General features: G+C 32.9%; 1 protein-coding gene across 1 annotated transcript in view; it reads right to left on the bottom strand.

Moving 5' to 3' along the window:
• LOC123545253 (deleted in malignant brain tumors 1 protein-like) overlaps positions 1 to 22,419 on the bottom strand; it is a 68,720-nt gene extending 46,301 nt beyond the window's left edge. The window contains exon 1 of the mRNA XM_045331602.2: positions 22,313 to 22,419. Within this exon, the coding sequence (XP_045187537.2) occupies positions 22,313 to 22,367 (55 nt within the window). The 5' untranslated portion in view covers positions 22,368 to 22,419. The remainder of the gene's footprint in view (positions 1 to 22,312) is intronic.
• Positions 22,420 to 24,727: the final 2,308 nt, after the last annotated feature.

The following is a 24,727-nucleotide window of genomic DNA, read 5'->3' as shown; positions in this document are numbered from 1 at the left end:
CTTTTATTCACTGACACTGATTCATTATGTTATGAAATAAATACTGAAGATGCATATGAGGATTTTTATGAAGATTCAGAACTGTCTGATAATAGTAATTATGATAGTATTTCAGAGTTTTCTTTTGATTACAACAAAAAAGTAATTGGAAAATTCAAAGATGAGGCTGCCGGTATTCCTATTCTTGAATTTGTTGGATTAAGAAGTAAAATGTATTCATATTTATTAGAAAATGAAGTTAACATTAAAAAATGGAAAGGAATTAAAAAACATATTGTAAAGAAAACAATAGTTCATGAAAATTACAAAGACACCTTATTTAATTCAACCCAAATTAACCATGCCTTTAAAGTTATTCATTCTGATAAGCACAATCTTTCTAGTTATGTTATTAATAAAACGTCTTTATCATGTTATGACGATAAAAGATATATTCTTGATAATGGTATTAATGTATTAGCTTACAGCCCGGTTACAGAACCATAAAGGACTTCGGACATTTTCCTATCAAGATTGCCTATCAAATTAAGGAAAAAGTGACATAGGGCTAGACTTCAGAAATTGCATAGTAACGATAGTTGAAGACCATTTCTTGATAAATGCGACTTCATTTTACAAGTTTATGAACACAAAAGAAGACTTTGTAGACATTTATTATTCTCTTTTCTATTAAAATATGAACATAAATCATTTATACGTTTTAAACATCTTTCCCCCAAGTGACGCAACAAAATATTTCACATGCTTTTGTAAATAATTATTATATACATATGCTGCAAAAATGGTACTTGGTCACAGTGGGGAAAGTGTTTAAAATTGAAAAAAAACTACGTACAGGGTGTCAGCAAATGAATTTTACATAAATATTTGCCACTTATTACATGTGTTTCCTAAACCTTACATATCTACAGCGTTAGCGTTAGCGTCACACAAATCTTAAAGTTTGCGTACCACCCCAAATATTTTCAAAGTCCATTGAGATATTGCTTTCATATTTTGCATGCTTGTTTACCATCATGACCCCAGTCTGTAAATAGGAGGAGGCAACTCTATCAAGCATTTTGACTGAATTATGTCCCCTTTTCGACTAAGAATAAATGTTAAAGTTTGCGTACCACCCCAAATATTTTCAAAGTCCATTGAGATATTGCTTTGATATTTTGCATACCTGTTTACCATCATGACCCCAGTCTGTAAAAAGGAGGAGGCAACTCTATCAAGCACTTTGACTGAATTATGGCCCCTTTTCGACTAAGAATAAATGTTAAAGTTTGCGTACCACCCCAAATATTTTCAAAGTCCATTGAGATATTGCTTTCATATTTTGCATAATTGTTTACCATCATGACCCCAGTCTGTAAAAAGGAGGAGGCAACTCTATCATTTTGACTGGATTATGGCCCCTTTTCGACTTAGAATATGCTTATTGTAATGTTAAAGTTTTACTCATAGCTTATATTATACTATCCAGCACTGAGAATAGTCGAGCGCGCTGTCCACTGACAGCTCTTGCTGTAAATATTGCAAGCATAAAAAACACTAAACTAATTAAGTAGCGAACATAGAAAGTCAAGCTAGAAAGCAGACTGATCTTTATAAGTTAATCTTATGAATTTTTCAATCAAATCTGTTACCTCTTGACAGTCTAAGTCCGTCGGTTGAGTGTCATCAGGATTGAGACAACTGCGTCTGTCGTAAGTCAAGAACCAAGCAAGTGGCTTAGACATATTACATAATTATATATGTGTATAGACGAACTTCTATGGGAATAGTGCCACTTTGGTGCAAATTTTGTAAATTTTGTAAGACACAATTGAAGCGAACCTAGAATGCATTTTAAGAACAAGATTTAAAACCTGCCCGCTTAGCTCAGTAGGGAGAGCGTAGGTCTACGGATCGCGGGGTCGCGAGTTCGATCCTCGGGCGGGGCGTATGTTCTCCGTGACGATTTGATAAAAGACATTGTGTCTGAAATCATTCGTCTTCCACCTCTGATAATTTGGCAGTAACTTGCGGAAAACAGGTTAGTACTGGTACAGAATCCAGGAACACTGGTTAGGTTAACTACCCGCCGTTACATGACTGAAATACTATTGAAAAACGGCGTTAAACCGAAAACAAACAAAAACCAAAAGAACAACATTTACTTTTATTCTATCCAGCATCCTATACTTCAACAGAACTACACCAGACATCCAACTCCTTAACTGACCCGTTGCTTCCAGAACTAACACTGACGCCCATAGAACTAGTACTGACTTGCCTAGAACTAATACTGACACCCCCAGAATTAACATCAATTCGCTCACACGTCTGAAACTTATTTCGAAGCCAACCGAAATACTATTAAAGACCTCAAAGAACTAACACAAACACCCAAAGAATATCGACATAAATGTTGACACTAGCTAGTGAAGGTCTGTTCCACTGATATAAAATGCTAAAAGTAAGGCACCCTGAACCCACAGTGGAATAGGCAGTCTCCTGCACCCCTCCGCTTCAACTGAAAAAGGCCAACTACGCCAATGTATGGCCAGCTACACCACTGCCTGTATTCAATAATAATCCTTCACATAATGCCCGGTCAGTATTGTACATCTGTAAATACAGTATAGCAATAGATGTATAGAAAACAAACAATAGCTTATTGTAGTATATTTGTGAAACAGACTATAGCAGAGACTCCTTATAATCTTAACTAGCAGATCCTCCCGCCAGTCGCAGAGTGACCACGCTTGTGGATAGTTTAATACAACATGTATTTATATAGTTAATACAACATGTATTCATAACTCTTGTATATATTCTGTAAATAAACTGTAAATATGTAAACCTTGGATTTATTATAATATGTACAATTAACGACAGAACGAATATCACAACATGGTGTCAGAAGAAATGGACTATTACTCTGTGGAGTTTTGAACGGATTATAAGCAGTGCGTATTAATTTGTGATTAAAATCAAAATGGATATGTCAGGAATAACACCGCCCAGAATGGACTGGGAAAGTTCTAACTTGCCAGAGGCATGGAATCGGTTCCAAAGACATGTTGAACTGATTTTTGAGGGACCGCTAAAATCGAAAAAGGAAGAAGAACGACTGGCATATCTTCTCATTTGGGTTGACGATAAGGGCAGAGATATCCAGCAATCATGGAAATTGACGGGAGACGCAAAGAAACCGTTACAAACACATTTTGACAAATTCAAAAAGCACGTGCAGCCTACCTTAAACCCTGTGTTTGCTCGATATAAGTTTAACAATGAAACGCAAGGAATGGAGTCAATTGACGAACTCGTTACCAGGTTAAGAATATGTGCTACGAATTGCCGATATGGGGATAAAGAAGACAAAATGATTCGTGATAGGATTGTGTTTGGCACGAATAGAGCCAAAATTCGTAAGAAATTAATCAATGAAGGGGAAAAATTAACATTACCCCGGGCTATACAAATTTCACAAAACGCTGAATACTGTCAACAGCAAATGGCATCCATGGCCCTTGGAGAAAAACCGAATAATGTGGATACCGTCCAGAGAACAAGAAGACATCCTCCACCAACATACCCTCAAAGACCCGAAAATTATGGATTCAAACAATATGGAAACTGTGGAATGAAACATAACTCGACTTCTCGTGCTTCCTGTCCCGCGTTTGAGAAAACGTGTTTAAAATGCAGAAAACAAAACCATTTCATTAAAATGTGCCGCTCAAAAACAAAGGATGTACATGATATTGAGAAGGATTATGTGGACTGTAGTGCTCATGGATTTAGCTATGAACATGAAAGTGAAAACAATGGCGCATGTGGATTTAGCTATGAAAACAGCGTTGAATACTTCATTGATACGGTAAGCGCTTCATCTTTTCCATCTCAAAGCCCAAACCGTGCCTTTGTTTCCCTTCTCGTTGGCCCAACAAAGCAAAGCTTCAAATTTAAGAGTGATACAGGCAGCGCTGTTAACATTATTTCCCGCCAAAAATGTATGAAACACTTGGCCTGAGAAACCCCTTGGATTCCCCAGATAGCAAACTGACCTCATATTCTGGTGATATGATACAGGTCATCGGAAAAGTACGCCTGGAATGTGTATATAACACTTCCTGCATTGTCACAACCTTCTATATAGTGGATACTGTAGCCCCGCCTCTGTTAGGGTTGAGATCCTGCCTTGACCTTGGTCTCTTACAATTGACATACGCCATAGAAAAATCCCCGTCTACGGAAAATCAAGAAGCCATGACAAAACAGTCTGTTATGTCCGGGTATGATGACCTTTTTAACGGTATTGGTAAAATTCCAGGGAAATGTAAATTGTATGTGAAAGAAGATGCTGTCCCTGTGGTTAACGCCCCTCGCAAGGTGCCGGAAGCTCTTAAATTAAGGCTTTAACAGGAACTCCTACGAATGGAGAAAGATAAAATCATAACGAGAGTTACGGAGCCTACAGACTGGGTGAATTCTATAGTTGTCGTAGAAAAGCCCAAAACAGGCCACATTACCCTATGCCTACACTAGAAGATGTGACCCATTTTAGTATTCTAGATATTACGCATGCTTATTGGAGCACAGAATTAGAGAAAGAGTCGTCAATGTTGACAACTTTCTCTACGCCGTTCGGAAGATGGCGGTACCTCAGATTACCGTTTGGTATTTCCTCATCCGGTGACATATTTCAACGGAAAGTTCATGAGATATTTCAAAATCTTCCTGGTATACATGCCATTGTCGATGACATTCTAATCAGTGGCCGTTCTAAGGCAGAACACGACGAAAACTTGCGTAACACGCTGCAACGCGCGCGAGAAGCGGGCATCAGGTTTAATCCTAATAGGTGTGTCTGAAGTGCCGTTTTCGGGCACATAATCTCTGCACAGGGCTTAAAACCTGATCCAAGCAAAATAGAGGCAATTGAGAGGTTAGAAATGCCAGACGCGCGCGGGAAACTAGAAACGTGGCCAATTACATGGCTAAATTCGCGCCAAACTTAGCTGAGGTTACTGCCCCTCTACGGAACCTCCTTCAGAAAGATGTGGAGTTTGTATGGGACGATCCCCAGACGCGCGCTTTTCAAGAGGTCAAGAGAATAATTACCAATGCCCTAGTTCTTGGTTACTTCGACCCAAACACGCAGCTTGTCCTTGAGTGCGATTCGAGCCAACATGGGACTGGCTGTTGTCTTATGCAAGAAGGTAGACCTATTGCGTATGCTTCAAAAAATTTCACAAAAAGTGAAAAAATGTACGCGCAGATAGAGAAAGAGCTCCTGGCTATCGTATTTGGCTGTAAGCGTTTCCACCAATATACATATGGTAGAGACATAGTGGTACATAAACCTATCATTTCAATCATGAAAAAGCCCCTCTTTGCAGCCCCTCCCAGACTGCAGAGAATGTTACTGCAGCTGCAGAAGTACAAGCTTACTGTAGTACATATAAGCGGTAAAGATATTCCAGTAAGTGACTTTTTATCACGGCAGTCATTACCGGACACAATGCCGACACTGATAGAAGGCTTAGATTTACATGTACATTCAGTCAGAAAACAACTGTTTGTTACTGACAGGCGGTTAGATAGTATAAGGCAAGCTATAGCGCAAGACAAATCTATGCAAATCTTGAAACAAACCATAGTCGAAGGATGGCCAGCAGAGAGGTCATTATGTAAAGCAGAAATACTCGATTTCTGGAATCACCGCGACGGATTTATTATAATATGTACAATTAACGACAGAACGAATATCACAACACTTATGATCAATGCATCAGTTATCATGGGCACTCGGGTGGAAATAACTAAAGTACAGTTATGGGACCAAAAGGTTTGTTCCACTTTTATTTTTTCCTTTTCGTTTATTTTTTAAAATGTCAATAAAACTGATAATCTGCATGGTATAAGTTTACTTATTGTGTTAAAATATTTCATAGTAGACATACCTTAAATGCCAATCCTTATTTTAACTAAAAATACACATTTTAAATTTTCAAAAATATGACCCTTAGTTACAAACTGTTAGAATTTCAAGAGAACGAATATGAAATAAAATTATTTTTTTGTGACAGTTTGATAGGAATATAACTTATTTATCAGTATTTGAAGCCATTATATAAAACTATCAGCTATTGAAATCAAGAAATAGCATTGAACTTAGGGCAAAATCCCTACCATAATGTCCAATGTCCTTGTTAACTGAATATTCTTAACGTTTAAACCATCTATATAAATAACTGAATTTGTTTTAAATTGATCAGCATAATTAATAGAAATAGATTAATTTTTTCTATTGTTTTTTGCATAATATCTTTGAAGAATTTTCTTTTCTTTGTTTTTTAATTCCAATTTAACATCTCCTTTATCTAACTTAATTGCATCTATAAGAATAATTAAAATGCAATTTTGTTTGATTGTTACATTATTACCATTTTGAACTAAACCAGGACTAGCATTACCAACTTTCCATTGAAATAATCCAGCAACATCTTCTGTTGCAGATGTTAAAAACAAAAGAGTTTTTCTTACTATTTGACTTTCTATTTTGTTTACTTTTTCATTTATATTATTGAATATTCCCATTATATAAAAACAATGAAATAAATCAATTAACTAGATTAACCAGATAGAATTTGAAATAACTTCCTGGTTCTATAGTAAATTTAACACCTTGTTTAAATACTGGATAAATTCTAAACGCCACTCCTTTGCTTAAATTAATTTCAATCTTTTTCTTAAAAACCAGTGTTGTATTTTTAACCTCAGGTCTTATATGCTCATGTCCGTTTGTGTGATCATCCCGCCAGCTAAAAATAAAACGATCTAATTCTTTTCTAGAGTATTCAATGATAATATTAATTTCAATTATATAATCCCCATCTACATCTTTATCTTTTTTAATAAAACGTTTATAATCTGTAATCTTATTAACTCGTATTCCAAATAATTAAAAATAATCTTGGGTATTTGTCACTTTTTGTTGTAACTGTTTATCTTCAATATTATATACTCCTGGAAAAACAGCCGTTACATGTAGTTGTTTGCTATTGTAATATTCAAAAAGAAACACTTCACGTTTTACTTTTTCTAGTTCTTCTTCTATTGCTTTATATTTATTTTCATGTTCAAGAATTACTTCAGCTAAATCATCAACTCGTTTTGTTGTAGCAACTTCAGAAGCAGACAAATTGTCAACAGTATTTTTTGTTATAGCTAATCGTGTTTCTTGTTTTAAAAAAGCATTTCTTACTTTTGTAATTTCTTCGGCATTAGTGGTAATTGCTTCAGCATTAGATGTAATTAATTCTCCTTGTTTAACTGACTTTTCAACTACAAAGTCCAGATCATTTTTTTGTCAATTTTAGCATTAAATTCGTTAATATCTTTTTGTACTATTTCTGTAAGTGTAATTAACTCCGCGTACTTTAAATTGTGACTGACGTACATCGACATTACTTATCCAATTTTGAAGTTGTTTCTTCAAATTTTCTAAGTTAGAAGTTAAGTTAGAATTAAAATCTTTTCTAAGGTTATCTAATACAGTGTCATGATCATCACCTCTTTGTGAAGCTGCCTTTTCAAGTTCAGATTTATATTCTGCAAATTTATTTGAAAATGTATCTAGCAAATCTTGATACTTTTTTGTAAAGTCAGTATTTAGTTTATTTATTTCTGTTCTGACTTCTAACTGATACATACTTTGTAACTTTTTCTCGGCTTCAACAATCTTGTCTTTTAATTCTTCATGTTTAATCATACTATCTTTTAATTCCTGAACTTGATTGTATAAGTATTCAAAATTGGTTCTGAATACTTCTTTTATCTGACTATCTGTCAAATCAGATTTCTCTTCCAGTTCTTTAATAGAATCAATCATAGCTTTCATTTCTTCTTCAAATTTACCTTGTAATTGAACTATTAATAATGAATTGTTTTTAAAACCTTTTTCTAATTCTTCAATATTCTTTACTTCTGCTTCGTGTGTCTGTTTAATACTTTTGATGTCTTCAAGATTATAGTCTTCTATTAAACTTTGATTTTTTTAAACACAAACCGTCTTGAAACTGCATCACCGGGTTTATCTGGATTTCCTAGGTTGATTATTTCATTACCTCCCATATCTAATGGTCTGTTCATTGTGTTATCAAGTTCCTTATTTTTATGAAGATATGAGTCCATGTCCTTTTTAAGCTTTTTAAATTGTTTTCTAGTGGCATAATCACTTAAATAAATATCAAATTTAACTTTACTTATACTGTCGGGTTCACTTATTTGTTTTACATCATTAAAAACTCCCATTATATAATTATTATATAATTCCCGTAAAGTTTTTTCTTAAAAACTTCCTTGGTTTGTCAACATATAAGAAATCAGATTTTTGTTTTGTTGCATTATTAAAAGAATCACGATTTATATTTTGTTCATCACAAATCATATCATTTTCCTTTTTACCTGGACTTTCAAATAAAATATAGTGTGAACAGTTAATTCGAATATCTTTTGGTGTTTTATAGTAAGATTGACTTAAATAGATAACAGAACAGTTTTTGTGACGTCCTTGAATAAAGTATTCTGTTATTCTATTTTGAATATTTTTTTCTTCACATATAAAATCATCAAATATTACTACTTTTTGTTTTTCTGATTCAAGATTCTCACAAGGTTCAATTTCATTATTAGAATATTCAAGTATTTCATTTGGATCTACTTCAATTTTTTCTGCAATTTCATTACAGTGGTCTATTAAATCCTGATATTTAGATTGTTCCAGGTTTTTAGCATACAGGTATAATTTATCATAATATAAAAGAGTTTTTCGAAGCATATGCATTAATGTATTTGGTTTTCCTGATCCGGAAGATCCACATATTAACATTCTAAAACATGAATCTGGCATAAAAGGATATTGCTCAATTTGCTTAAAGTTATTAGATTTATCACTTTTTGTATCATAATTAGGAATTTCCATTATATAATAATATTACACTATTTAACATTATCTTACATTATCTTACATTATTTTACATTATCTTACATTATTATATAAATGCTAGCAAAACTTAAAGAAGTGAGAAAAATAAACAACCTAGCTGAACAAAAAGTAAGAGCTAAAAGGGAAGAAATAATGAGAAAAAAAAGTAAGAAAAGCTACTGGCCGAGAAATGTATAGTGAAATTTATAAACCAATTACAGAAGGAATAGAAATTCAAAAAGAAAAATTGTCAAGTCAGTTAAAAGTATTGCCAGGAATTAAAGAACACTTTGAGTCACTCGGCGATGAAATAAAAGACATACAAACATATCAAGCTATTCCAAGAACCGCAACCAATTACATGGTCTCCTGAAGAAGCTGAAGAACTGTTGAGGGTATTTAGAAAATACAAGGAAGGGTAAATTAAAGAAATAAGCAAAGAACCTACTGAAGAAGTTGAAAAAACACTGGAAGATTATGAAAAAGAACTGGGGTCAAGGTCAAAAGAATTTAAAACTAATTTAGATGTTAATTTGGATAATGATGTTTTAGAAGAATATAAATAGTACAAACCGTCTGAAATGTTTGACTTTTTTACTGCAGATAAATCTGATCCTGATAAAATAGATAAAAATACAGTCCAGGGTACAATAGATGATGTTAATGAAGATATTAAAAAGCTAAATGGTTCGATAGCTGGCAAATCAAGATCAAAAGACCCAAATAAACAAAAAGAAGCAAAAGAATTAAAACATGAACAAGTCGAACTAATAAAGTACAAAGTTAGGTTGATGGGTATTCTTGATATGGCTCCTACATATGGACAAGGAATAAAACATCATAATCGAAAACAAAGTTTTCCTAAAAAACCAAAGGTTCTAAATGCATATAAAGTTTCATCAAATGGACAATATGGTAATTTATTGATTGATTTTAATAAACTTTATAGACAAAACAAATTGATTGGAAAGGATCGAACAACTGGAAAAGAAGTTATTAACGTTAAGGTAGATAATGATTTGATTGATTTAATTAATAAAAGATATAACAATAATAAAAAACATTCAATACTTTCTATAAAAATATTTAAAGAATTAACAGAAAAATCAGGATTACCTATCAATAAAAGATCTATGAAATTTAAAAAAGTAATTAGGGGTGAAGGTTATAACGTTTGTCCATGCAATCCAGAAGAACTGGTTGATGACTTAGAACTTATCTGTGGCTCAATTGATCCTGGAAATAATCATGAAGAAATGAAAAATGAAGGTATTAGCATAATTGATGAACTATTAAAAATAAATAAATTGTTACCAGAACAACATGAAATGTATTATAAAAATATTTTTCTTGAATATATAAATGGAACAAAAAATAGTGTTAAGTTCTGAAGCTGTTAAAAACGATAATAAAAATACTCCAAGCGATTTTACAGTCAGATTCAGCCGTTCCTTAATTTTAGATAAAAATAAAACTTATGCTGTTGGTTTGGATAGTATGACTTACTCTTGGCATAATATTAGTGATGAATACGATAATAAAAGAATTCGTTATAATAATGGTAAAGAAGATTGGACAGATATTATATTTACAAATGGTTCTTACAGTTATACGGACATCAATTATTATATCAAAGAAACACTAATAAGCAATGGTGATTTTTAATTTGATAAATCAGACATTGCCCCAATAAATTTGGAATTTGATTTAAGTAGTTTTAAATTCTTAATTTCAATTCATGATAATTTTAAGTTGCATTTGGGAAATCAAATTTTCATACATTGCTTGGATTTGAAAAAAATATAAACAAAACCGAATGGGGAACTACAACACCAAATATAACTATCTCTGTGGATACAATTAACATTCATTGTGATCTTATTGATAATTCACTTGTTGATGGTAATTTTAGTGATATTATCTATGCTTTAAGTACTGCAGATTTAACAAGAGCTTATCCATTTACGAAAGAGCCAAACAGAGTTGGATATTCTGAAATTAATAAACATGTTATAAATTCAATTAGAATATATATTACAGATGTATTTGGTAGAGTTGAAACAAGTTTTAAACTAATTTTAAAAGAAATATAAATATATAATGTACAAAAAAGTTTATGATAAAAATAATGGAATATTTATTTATGTTGATGCTCAAACGAGAGAAGAAATTATACAAGGTTCAGGTATCTTTGACACTTTAAAAAATTGTTTTCATCTTCTGTTGCATCTTCAGTTGGTAGTGCTGGAAAAAAAGACCTGGAAACTGCAGGAAAAACTGCCCTTGAAAGTGGAACAAAAATGATTGGAACAGAAGTCGGAAATTTAACTGCTGATAAAATTACAGAAAAAATTAAAAGTTTTAAAAAACCCGCTCAGGCTCGTAATGACGTTAAAAAAACCTGCTGTTGGTGATTTAATTGTCAAGGAATTACAAAAAACAAATAATAGTAAAAATAATGAGGAGGATATTAATATAAGAATAAATAAATTATTGTCAGGATCTGCAGTGGACCTTGGTCCCCTCATGTCTGCGGTAGCTTCAGCTCGGCGTAAACTTATTAACAGATTAATTTATAAAAAATAAAAAGATATATAATATACATGTTTAGAACAAAACAGTATTGTGAAAGATACGAACTAACTCCTATTCAATTAGATACACCTTTAATATCCTTCTTGGGAAATAATGTTAAACAACAAAAAAGTGGTTATCACTTTACAATTAATGATAGAAGTTCATATTTTGATTGGTTTAATGGCTATTTTGAAGTAAGTTATAAAGTTAATAAACTTCCTAATGGCAATTATTATGCTGATGGAGATCAAATTGCTTTAATTAATAATGCAGCTTCAATAATTGACCAGCTAATAATTAAACAAAATGGAAAAATTGTCTATGATTGTGATAATTTATACAAGGTAAAAAATGTAAAAAATTTAGTTGAATTATCTAATGATTATGCAGAATCAACTGGAACAAATGAATTTATTTATTTAGATTAAAATGCTGTTGCTGAAAGCAGGAAAGATCAAGATACATAATATAGTGGTTTTGTTGCTAGAAAGGCATTAATCCAGTGTGATAATAATGTAAATGCTAAAATTCCGTTAAATAATTATTCATTTTTTCAGGGTTTGGAACAAAACATGTTACCCCCGAGTCAAATCCAAATGATTTACAGCCTTATTGGAACAAACAGCCATGAACGCACCCCTCCCCTCGAGGCCGATGTATCCCTATTGCCAATACCAGTGCTTTAAGCACCTGGTACGCCCAGACGGGCTGCATATAGAGGTTCAACCTCCCGGTTAATGGTGCCATCATATACTGTATTAGATAGAAATACCACACACTTCAAGTGAAACTCAAGTCTTGCAAAAAACACACACATAGAACGTTATAACACTTAAAATGTGACATGATGAAATAAAAGATGAATTGTCAATTTAGTTAATTACATGATGAATTTTACAGTTAAGAGATCTTCGTCAGCGACAAATGACTTGCCGTAGTTCTGTATCACAAAAATAACGATGGCATATTTATTATGGGTAGAACAGTCACAGTTGGTATCTATGTGTTGTAGAAAATTTTGAAAAGGTGTGTTTTGAGAGCTCTTTTGAATGAATTAAGTGATGACTCTTTTCTGAGATTGTCAAGGAGAGAGTTCCCAGAGTTCATTTTAACTTAGAATTTAAAAAGGAAGGAATAACAGAAGATCCTAAGTATATTACATTAACAGCTAAATTAAATATTCCGCCAGCAGTTAATATCCGTGTTTACGCAATTGTATTGTATGAAGAAACAGTTGAAATAAATACTATTAGAAATGAACTTGTTATTGTGTAAATAAATATATATAAAATATATAATGGCATCAAATTATATTGGATATAAAGTAAATTTAACAGATGGACAGAAATGTTTTTAGCACATGCCTATAATGATAAGATTCCACATACTTTTAGATTGAAATATAAACAATTATGTGGAAACTTTCCTTTTACTTTTAACAAAAACACAGATCAATCAAATTGAAAAGTCTATTAAGAATAAGAAGGGATTAGAAATTACAATTTCAAAAAAATAAATGGTCAGTCAAGGTCAAAATGGCGGATTTTTGGGAGCTTTGGCTTGTCTGTCAGGTCGGACAGTACTTCCGGTAGCTGCAAAAATAGCTCCAAAAATATTAGGGCCGTTAGGTGTTGGCGCTTTGTACTCTCTTGCCAGTACTGATGTCAGTAAGTTACTTGGAAATGGTATGATTTCGGTATCTAATCAAAGAAAACAATTAAGGGGAACTGGTGTAATAAAACTAACTCAAAAACAAAAACAAGACGATGAATTCCTAGGTAAGCTGGCTACTAGTCCCGGAATACCTTTGATTACATCCTTGTTAAGTGGTAAGGAAGCTGCAAGCAACCGACAGGGTCAGGGTATACAGATTGATTCTCAACGGAGACCTTACAGACGAATTCCTATTGTAAAAGAGTAAAATTTATAAACAAACCTATTTCTAACTTTGAAATTGAACAAGGAGTACAACAATTAAAAATTAAAAACTTTAGGGGTGTATTTAGTAGAAATAATTTACCAGAAACAAAAGGACCAAAGACAAAGTCTTCGGAAAGTTACACTTTACCAAAGACAAAGTCTGCAATTATAAATTTGGACAACTCTGTCGGATCCGGAACACACTGGGTATGTTATGTAAATAAAATATACTTTGACCCATTTGGACTTCCTCCACCAAAAGAAGTAATCAAATATATACCTGGAGTAAAGTATAGCAGCATACAATATCAAGACAAAACAAGTGTATTGTGTGGTTATTATTGTTTTTTTTTCATTAAAATGTTACCAGATGGTATAAACATTTATGATTTATCGTATAAAATACTAAAAGTTAACAATCAAAAAGCAAATGAACAAACAATTATAAATTATTTTAATAAAAAAGGTTAAAAACTATTGTAAATTGTTTTTTCAGTATGAGTTTAAAACTAATAATGTAGTTACTAATTGAAAATAAAACCAATACCTTTACACTTTATCAATTAAAACAACCTGCCAAAGATTTGCCAAAAGTTTGCCAATGTGGCAGACACTGACACATTGTTGCCTTCGTGGCAGAAATTTGGCAGAAATTTAAATATAAGTGTTTCATCAAATTTAAATACATTAAATAACCTTGCCAAAGTTTTGCCAAAATTTTGCTTTTGTGGGAGACACTGCCACATTGCTGCCTTCGTGGCAAACATTTGGCAGAAGTTTGGCAGAAGTGTTTAATTTACCAAACTAAAGGTTTCCACAGTAATTTGTTAAAACCTGTGTTGTTTTTTTATATTTTTTTAATTAGTCAGCAGTGGTCTGTTTAGGTCGAGGGCAAGGGTCAAAATGAGGTCAAAGTCTCCCAGAAGCGGTATTTCTTATACTACTTTTAATATATAGATATTTAATTCATGGTACAATGTCGGTATCTAGCAAAGTCCGAATTTTTTTCCCTTTTAAAATACAATTAATTACAGTAGCTTAAAGATGCGTTATATTCTGCTTTAATTTGCATACTTCAATAATTCTATCTAACCAAGATGCGCTGTTCAAAAAACCATATATACAGTGTAGAGCGTGAAATATGCCAATTAGCAGGTTTATCGATATTTCAATGTAAAGGGAAACAACTATAACGACGCACAAGGCAAAAAGTCAATACCGACAAGAGTTGCGGTTCTCGTATATTTTACGCTCAAAGTTGGGGATGTTTTGTTAGCTACGGTGGCCCCTAAAATAAATCAATCGAAATCTTTTGAACAGATTTGAAAGACGCTCTTATAGGATGCAACGGACCACGATTAGTGAAGATCTATCATAGTTCATGAGAAAAAGTAGTTTAATTTTTTTTCTATTTTAGCTCTGACGACCCATAAAATCAGTCAAGCGAAATTACAAGAAGGCTACATACCATGTTTGGTAATGATCCATCAAGCGGTTCATGAGAAGAAGTCTTTTAAAGATAAAACACTTACATCACGGACGACAGACATAGCACCATCACAGTAACTCACACTTAATGTTTTGTTCAAGTGAACTAAAAAGTAAAACATCCCCTAGAAATGATTTTTAAATAATTAACATTTGATTGTTTTTACGATATTTAAATTTACTGTATTCTAGCTGTCTATCTCAACTCTACCTCTATCATCAGAATTAAACAGTATATTGTCTGATGCTAAATTGTAAAAGAAAATAAACTGCAGATGTTTTGTTTATTTTATTGTCAGTTCGTTCGAAAATACTGAAATGATTACAAACGTTTTTATTGTGTTTCTCTAGATTTTAAGAAAGCATTCCACTGCGTACATAGGAATGTTTTATGGCTAAAATTATATGAATCATGCATTAGAGGTAGAAAATTATATAAATCATGTATTAGAGGTATGTATAATATATTCAAATCTTGCATAAAAGTGTGTGACAATTACTCTCATTCGACGCCGCCAGGAGGCGGCGTCGTGTATATGGGATACACTTTTATTTTGGACCATGTAAAGATTGTTATGAATAGTTTCGAAACGATAAATAGAACATAGTGAATAGTGTGTTTAAGGATCAACGATATTTCACAATAGATTTTAGTGAATAAACAAAAACTGGCAAAAAGAAAACATCAAAAATGTATGTAATGCAAATTATTATGTGATCTAAAACAATGTTTTTTGTCATTCCTCTCCTTATTTGTAGAGCAGAAAATAATTTTTTATTTAAAAATTCGTCAAAATGTTGGTCCGATTTATTGATAAAGAAGGTTACTCTAAGTCAAGTTTTCTATTTCTGACATTAGTATGACCTACGTACCTGATACAATGACATTTATACCACAGTTAACTTATTTTTAACATTTTTTCTTATTTTCTTTGTTGATAGGTACAGTGATGTAATTTGAGAATGCGCACATTTTCGCAGATTCCTTTAACAGTTGTATGTTTAAAATATTTTTATTGTTACCTTTACTTTGAAGCTTTTACTTTGCTGTTTGTTATTGAAGCTAGAGTCTCCCATTTGGAACCACATGTTCAACTGGTCAGAATATTACTAAATATTTTATAAACTCATCTTGATTCTAACCTTTGATCTTCATTTCCTATTTGTTGCTTGTGTATCATATACATGTATTCATTTTCTACAGATATTCACTGTCAACTAAGGTGTGCAATAAAGGGCCATTATTTGCCTGAATTTGTCAGCGACACAGTGACAAATTAATACTTCTTCAAAATGTGGTTATATCGAAATATCAAAAGCCATGGGACCATAACTTATCAAAGCATCAGTGACTTTCAAATACATTTCCTTGATGAATTTATATTTGCTTTAATTTTATATAAGTAGTCAGTTGCTCTGGTTGTATTATATCTTGTTACTTCTTTCTTTTTTTTTTACTTTTATAAATATAATTTCTATTATAGTTAGTTTTGATCTGTCCATTCCTGTCTAACTAGAAAAAAAAATATTTTCATTAAAACATTTTCTACACTCTGGCAGGGGGTTATTTTGCTTGCTAAATTTCTTTTAAGCAGACATTGACATATTTCTAATAACCTTACGGGTCAACCAAAGAGGACTTCAGGTTTACCGTTCGTCCGAAAAACTGAATTCTATGGATATTCCAAAAGTATATAAGAAAGGTTCATGACATTTGCTTTGTGTATAGGGGCAATATAGAGATTATGCATGTTATATCATTCTTTTATTGGGCAAAAAGTTTAATTGCTTTGGCAACGGAAACAGTAAAATGCTGTGCATAATCTAAATCCTGAAATCTATAATGCAGGTGACAAAGCTCCATGAAACTTTATCAGTGAATAGAAAACACTCATTAAATTTTGATAATAAAAATAATGGTTTCTGAGAACCACAACTCTGAAATAATTAACTTTCAGCATTTCCTCCTATCCCAACAAACTGCATTTATGTGAAACTTCATACACATGCACCTGCATATAAGAACTTTCCACAGGTGCTGACCTTAGTTGATGAAATAATTACTTAAATTTTGTATACATGTAAAGGGACCACTTACTCGCAATGTCAAGGTCATTGCAGTTAGCGGATTTGTATTGCATGGTAACATTTCTTTATCATGTTTATTCTTGACTGTTTTAACAGTTTATAACATATATTGTATTATGTGCTAATGTTGATAATTTGTAACCAGTCAGTCCAATACAGTAATGATTAGGTAATTTCTCATATTGCACTTGGCGGCGTTTTTGGTGCTTGCATCAATGAATTTCCTTGTTTTTTTTTTAATATGCAATCGGATTGCATCTAGGAGAGGAAATTTTGCCTATTTTTATTTCACCTGTTTATTGTTATACAGCAAGATATATAATTAGTGGTTTGTCAATAAATGTAGTTATGATACTATTATCATTATTTGCTGATGACATGGTCATTTTGGGAAATTTGCATAAAGAGCTGAATAAAAACATACCTTTTGTAAAAAGTGGATGCCTTGGTCTCAATATAGATAAGACTATGGCAGTTGCTTTTAGAAAACTTGACGGTTATTGCCACATGAAGAGTTTCTGTATAATGACCAAACACTGGTCGTCGTAAATGATTTTAACTATCTTGGTGTTGTGTTTAATTGTACAAGCAATATTGCTTTGACTTAGGAACAGTTAGTCAGTTAAAACCGTAAAGGCCTTAAATGTATTGATAGACAGTACCTGAAATATTGTTTCAGCCATTGTTTTTTTCTTCTTCTTTTTTGCTGGCTCTATATTGAGTTATGCGTTTGAAATTTGGGGGCAGCTGTAAATAAAATTCTATGCAAAAACAATAAATATTAAACTGAAAACACGTAATGCAGCTGTTTATGGCGAGCTTGCTCATATCTTCTTTTTATAACAAGGTATTTTTTAATTGGTTCATATTATTACAAAGTGATAAGATTATCAAAACAAAAGTTTATAACATGGCCTATAATGACTGTTGTCATGGAAAGTAAAATTGGTTATCGAATGTTAAAAATGTATATTCTACGTATGGTTTTAAAATGTTTTACAGATTGTTTTTTTATAGCTAATCTATTATCTCGGAGTTTAAAAAAATGAGTACTTGGCTGTTTTGTATAAAGCTGGTACACAAACAAACAAATTAGTTCCGTTATCGATTTGTATAACAATATTAATATAAGACTATATGAAACTTATTTAGATCTGATACTTGGTAATCTTAGAACTTACTTTAGCAGGACAAGGATGTCCTTACACTCATAACTTATACAGACTTGTCGTTATGATAAAAATAAAATTATTAGAAATGAAAGATGTTTATAAACCGTGATTTGAATAATAAAAACGATGAATACCACTGTGCTTGGATATGACCTCCCTACAATGATATGCGTAAAAACATATTAAAATGCTACTTTGTAAGACCAAGTAGTTAGAATTGGCTGACATTCGATAAAAGAGATTCATACTTAAAGGTGGCAGGGGAGCAGTATTTTGCTAGATTTTAAGCAAGTCCACGATTCGCAACTGTTTTCCTTTATAGGTTATAAGTACAAAAAATCAGTACTTCTACTTTACATTGTGATATGGCACTAAGGTAAGCTACAAAATGAAAGCATTAATTTTAATCCGTGTGGTCACCTTTAAAAGGGGTAGACATTACGGCCTACCCCTCTTAAAATCAAGAAAATTTGAGCATTTTTTCCTTACTTTCAACACATGCCATACACTCGTTTGTGAACTTTCATACAATTACACCAGGTTTTCATATAAATCAACCCTTAGGTTGCAAAGCCCTGATAAGCAAAATGTCTGCCAACCACCAAGTTTCAGGAGAAAAAGCAGGTCAAAGACCACGATTTTGCTGTAGAGAACACATGATTCGTTCAAATCTGCCTCCATAAATAATGACTCACAAAATTTATGGATCTAGGTGTAGCCAAATATTCGCATCTGCTATTTATAGCTACATGCATGTACACGCATGTACACATTGATTTCTTTTAGAACAATCAGGCTTCTTTTAAAAAAAGAAACCTAGGAGAGGTCCAGTGTTGCTCCTTTTAAAGTTATATCAGAGACATAGATAGCAATTTCTATGTCTCTGGTTATATGATAGGTTGTGCTATAGACGAAAAACAGTTTCCCTGTTGCAGGTCACTGTGACCTATTAAGGGTCATATTCACTGTGACCATGACCTAATGACCTCAAAATTAATAAGTCATCTTCAGGTTATGATCCACCTCCGCCAATCCGAGGACTGTAGACCCAAGCATTTCCTAGTTACTGAATTTCGTTTAAAAATGTTCAAAAGCTATCACTGCAATAATTGTACACTCAACTTGGCCCTGGCGAAAGCTGCCAAATAAGCATCTTACCATTTTTTGCGAGAACCTCACCTGACAGGCTTGTTTGTCAACTGCCCCGTTTGTTTGTGCCCAAGTGAATAACTTCCAAGAAGCTTTTGAAAAGCTTAGAAGAAAATCCCAATCGAACGGACGTCTGCCGAAAGTTAAAAAATATATCATTCTTTTCTTAATGTATTTTTTCAGATATATTTATTGTTAATGTGCTATTTGAAAAAGAAATTCTAAACATTTTATTTGTTTTAGTTTATTACTCAGTTTGTAAGGTTTATATGTCGAATTACCGCCTTGTTTCGGTCACGTGATTATCATCTCCGACTATCGGGTGGAAGACACAGAAGCTCGGAAGAACTCTTCTTATTCCGGTAGATCTTCCGAACGGAGCAAGCGAACCTGTCAGTTAAACAATAAATTTATTTGATTGAACGAAATACATTTTAACGTGATTCAATTCATATGCATATCTTTAAATACTGCTAACAAAGAATAGTAAATAAATATCCATATTTTTTTGTTAATAACTGAACCGTTTCCAACATTTGTAACACTACATTTCTTTATTTTAAACGAACAGTTATTTTCGTCTTAGAGGATTTCAAAATTTACTTGTGCGCAAGCGCATTGGGTCATTTTAGACTGGCTCACCGTAATTTGCGCTAGAAAGTGAAATGTAACGCCTTAAAATTAGTAAAATTAGTCTAAATCCTCCTATTTTGAAAGCCAACACTATAGAGAGGTCTTGATAGACCTCTCCAATAAACTTTCAATACAGTGAAACACCGCTCGCTCGCATTTGCTGTTCGAGCAATTCATGTGGTCCCGGCCGATTTCCTTCTATTTTCTATGTGAAATTACCATGGTTGGGTCGAGCATCGATAACTCGATCGCTCGAGCATGACACCTGGTTCCTGTGTATTTAAGTTTACTCTTTGTTGCTTCTGACTAACTCGAGCAGAGGTATCAAAATTTTTCGCAGCTTTGGCGATCAGAATGTATCGGTTAATTGAAAATTTTTGCACGCCGTGAAAATTGCGTTGTCTATTCCCCGACTATCTTAAATGTTTGCTTGTCGGTATATTTGATCTGATAATGAGGTTAATAATTCATGAAAGGTTAAAGAAAAGTTTTATTGATCAAATATTGATCAATTACTGTTTTCTTTAGTATGTTTTTACTTATAACATCAAAGATGACGTTTGTGATACGTTTTTTTTTAAATGTCACGGGTTTGTTATTATTACGCCACACCGTTTCTTCTGCAAATGGTCCCGATGACAATTGATGCAATAAAACTTCAATTTTTCTTCGTATGTTGGTCAATGTTTGGGTCGCTCGAAACCATGGATAACTCGAGCATTTTGCTCATCCCCTTGCGACCTCGAGCGAGCGGTGTTTCACTGTAATTAAAACATTAATATTAATACACTTTGAACAAAGCTACCCTAATTATTTAAAAAAAAGAATCAACCGGGGCCATAATTCGAAACTGCTCCCCTGCCGCCAAATGACCTTATCCTTATTACATTCACGCAGCAATGTCTGATAGAACTGTTATAGCACATAAATTTAAATCCCCTATGTAACAGTGCACCGCCATGGAATACAAATTTGGTTTGTATATCATGTTTTATGTTGTTATCTACTGTATAAAAATAATAAATGCACTATGTACAGAGGTTTAAACAATATGTCGGTTCTGTTCCTAAATATCATTGTACTTTAAATTTCCACCGAGAGGGTGGATGTTTGTTTAACAAAACAGTCAGTACATTATGATAAAGTGGTAAGTAACAAGTACCTGGTTAAAAGTTGCATACATTTTCAATATTTATGTGTGTTTTAATTATTTCCTGAAAAACAGCAGTTGTTGTTTAAATTTTGTAAGTTTATGTAGTTTTTTTTAAAATGAAAGGCATTCCCCTGCGATACCGTGTATCTCTCTGAATTAAAAATAAACATATGTATTTATGATGCATTATTATGCATTTATCAGATGGAAATGTTTAATGCATGTATTAGAAATATAACTAAGCCCTCTACAAACGGTAGGTTTTTTGTTGTACAACACTAATTATCTCAAAGATGTACAATTTTGAAATTGTACATTTTTCATATACAGACAGTATTCCATTCCCATATAAATCACAGAGATTTACCTAGTAAACATAGTGCATCAGGTACTGAAAAGAATGTAACCATTAATAATAACAAATAATATTCACCTTTTTATGTCCCATGAATTTGATTACGCATGACACAAATGAGCCACGCAATGAGAAAACCAACACAGTGGCTTTGCGACCAGCATGGATGCAGACAAGCCTGTGCATCCGCCCAGTCTGGTCAGGATCAATGATGTTTGCTTTCAAAGTCTATTGCAATTAGAGAAACCGTTAGCGAACAGCATGGACCAGACTGCGTGGATACTGATCGGAAACGCACTATGTTGGTTTTCTCATGGCGCGGCTCAAATCATTTAACTTTTCAGTGTCATCCTTTTTCCATTACGCATTAGAAGCCATTTTATATTCAGATTTGTGTTTATTTTTTGGGCAATTGTTTCTGGAATTTCATTCCCTTGTCTCTTATCAACTAATTATTTACCAATTTGTTGCTTGTCTAACCGTTCTCGTTTTCCTACGCAATATTTTGTACCGCTCTGCAGCACATGAAAGAAGCGCGTGAAATAGTTGAGGAATCTTCTTGATATATTGTTATACCTTTCCAATTTTCAGATTGCAGTTACAGTCTTATAAAAGATATTTTGGTTATGTTTTAAATTAAACGTTCGGTGTTAGCGGAAACTATTTATTCGTTGCTGAAGTTAACATTGCAGTCAGGGTTGGGAAAAACAGCGAAAGACACATACAAATACAAGCCAGTTACATATAATTACAGACGAATTATGATAATGTTTAAGTTGCGTATCAGAACAAGAAAGTAGAAAATGTACCTTGCGTTACAAACAGAACAACACAGAGGCTGAAATACTTAAGAAATCCCGTCATTTTCTATTGCCACCTGATTCTCACATTTGAAAACAAATATGGCGGAACACTGATAGGGACAACCAAAATCAAAAATATTATCATCAAACATGATTCAATTTCAATGTTATATGATAAGATTAGAGAAGTGTGTTTATTAACGTGACTTGAGAGCGCATATAAACCTGATAATTTACATACAATATTTAACAATCACATCCGGCCCTATCGACATATAACTCACATAAGACGTGCAATACAGAAAACATACATAATGAGTTAATGACACAGAAAAAGAACAATATTTTTGTAAAACATAGATAATCAATACTTTAACTGTTAATGCATATAAAATACATATAAATATACTGAGCTTTTGTCACAGGAAAACACAGGTAGCTAAGCTGAAAAAAGAGATTGTCAAACAGTAATGGCGACTCAACAAAAAATTCTGTCCACTGCAATCCGATAAAATCCCCGGGTTATGATCAATGATAAACTCTTACAAACATGGATAACTTGTCAAATTTTCAAACCCCCGTTATATCAAGATCACCTGGAAACGTTGACCCCGTTATTTGATACAACTGTGCAGCAAATACAGCAAGAAGTTAACATGGGGCAGCAGCATTATTGGATATACGATCTTAAATACATTACATTGAAGGAAGCTGTTTTTATTAAACTGTGAAGTTAAAGAAAATAAAACAAATTTGAAAAGTTGTGATAATGAGTACGTAAAGATTAGTTAGTAGATCTAACAGTCTGAAATATACTTAGCATAACTGCACGTTTTCTGAATAAAATAGGTAGATCTTTCTAGATCTAGATGTATTTTAAAGGCACTTGAATAGATTTTCCTAGCTCCGTGTAGACCATTGTGTACACTCCCTACGGATAGCGCTTTCATACTGACGCAAAGTAGTGACGTAACGTTCTATGAATAGAACGTCTGTTGACGGTCGGGTCTAAAATATTATCTGAGGTAACAGAAGTCAGACAAAACGTAAACTGTCATCCATCCATCTAGATTCAGCTCAAATTTGCGAAAAACAAAGAGTAAACAGTTATGAGACACTTTTCTGACCACAATTATTTTTGTCTGGTCACATGCTTTAAAACATATCTTAGGTCAGTCATTTGAAGAGAATAGGGACAGGTCGCGCTAGGTGTGCAATATGGGCCATTTTTGCCTCAAAAGTTCTGTAACCGAAATATTACCCGTTTTATAATAAAAACAACAGCTGAAAATGTCACCTGCTGAAGAGCTAAAAATATGCAAAATCTTCCCCGATATTTCTCAAAACTGTATCTTTTATTATTTTTTCGCTATAGTATTGGTCAACGCAATTCTGTGGAATTTTCAAATTTAATGTCCCCTGCTCCTTACGATCACACCAGGCAGCATCCGGGCGAACTATAGAGGAACCAATGCGTAGGAACCAGGCAATATTTCAATGGAACATAAACAGACCGTGAGAAAAAACTTGACAGTGACTTTTCGATTATTCCTCTAGTTTTCATATTTGGCTTTGCATGGAAACATGAAACGGGGGTGTGGGGTGGATTACTTTTTTCATCACAGAGCCACAAAGTGGTCTAATCAAATTTACTGATTTTCAATGGACGAACTTTACCAAAAAGCTAAAACATTTTTCATTAGTTGAGATATTAAGGTGTTATTTTCAGCAGATATTGTAAACTAAATAAACATTAAAATGACAGTATATTAGTACACTCCGATTAATAATGAAAGAGTGGTACACTCTCAAACTGGGAAAAAATGGGTGGGGTAAATAAATATTCGAAGCAACACTATAAAAAGTGTGCAGTTGTTAAGCAATGGCCTCAGATTGTCTATACCTATCTTAATTTTATCAAATACAGCATTGATTGATAAATTTTAACAAAAAATTTCCCACTTTATACATGTGTGTCATGGAAAAAGCATGGCCCTTGAACATGACATGTAGACAAACCAAATTAACCCTGAAAGCTCACAGTATTTAACAAAAGATTTTGCCTGAGGCAGTATATTTTGAGGAAAGCTGTTGTTCAATTGTTCAAATTAACATTAAATTTTCTGCATTGATTTTTCCATGGCACACATGTATAAAGTCTTTTTAAAGAGAAAATTTTTTTGTTAAAATTACCAACAAAGTCTGTATTTAATAAAACTAGAATGTGTCTGTAGGACACAGGGTGTGCCCCGCTCACCCCCACCCCCCGACTGATACATTTGTCACAAATAAGGGGAAATAATTAAAATGTTTGCAGTCTTAATGGGGTATAGCCTAAAAGAAATATGAAAAGGATTCATTGTACTGTACCATATACTTTTTGAGCTATGAACATCACAAACAAAAAATCCACTATTTTGG

This window comes from Mercenaria mercenaria, chromosome 10 (assembly GCF_021730395.1).
Source record: "Mercenaria mercenaria strain notata chromosome 10, MADL_Memer_1, whole genome shotgun sequence".
In the NCBI taxonomy this organism is placed as follows: domain Eukaryota; kingdom Metazoa; phylum Mollusca; class Bivalvia; order Venerida; family Veneridae; genus Mercenaria; species Mercenaria mercenaria.
The sequence above is the reverse complement of the archived record's forward strand: the minus strand, read 5'-3'. Positions and strand labels throughout refer to the sequence as shown.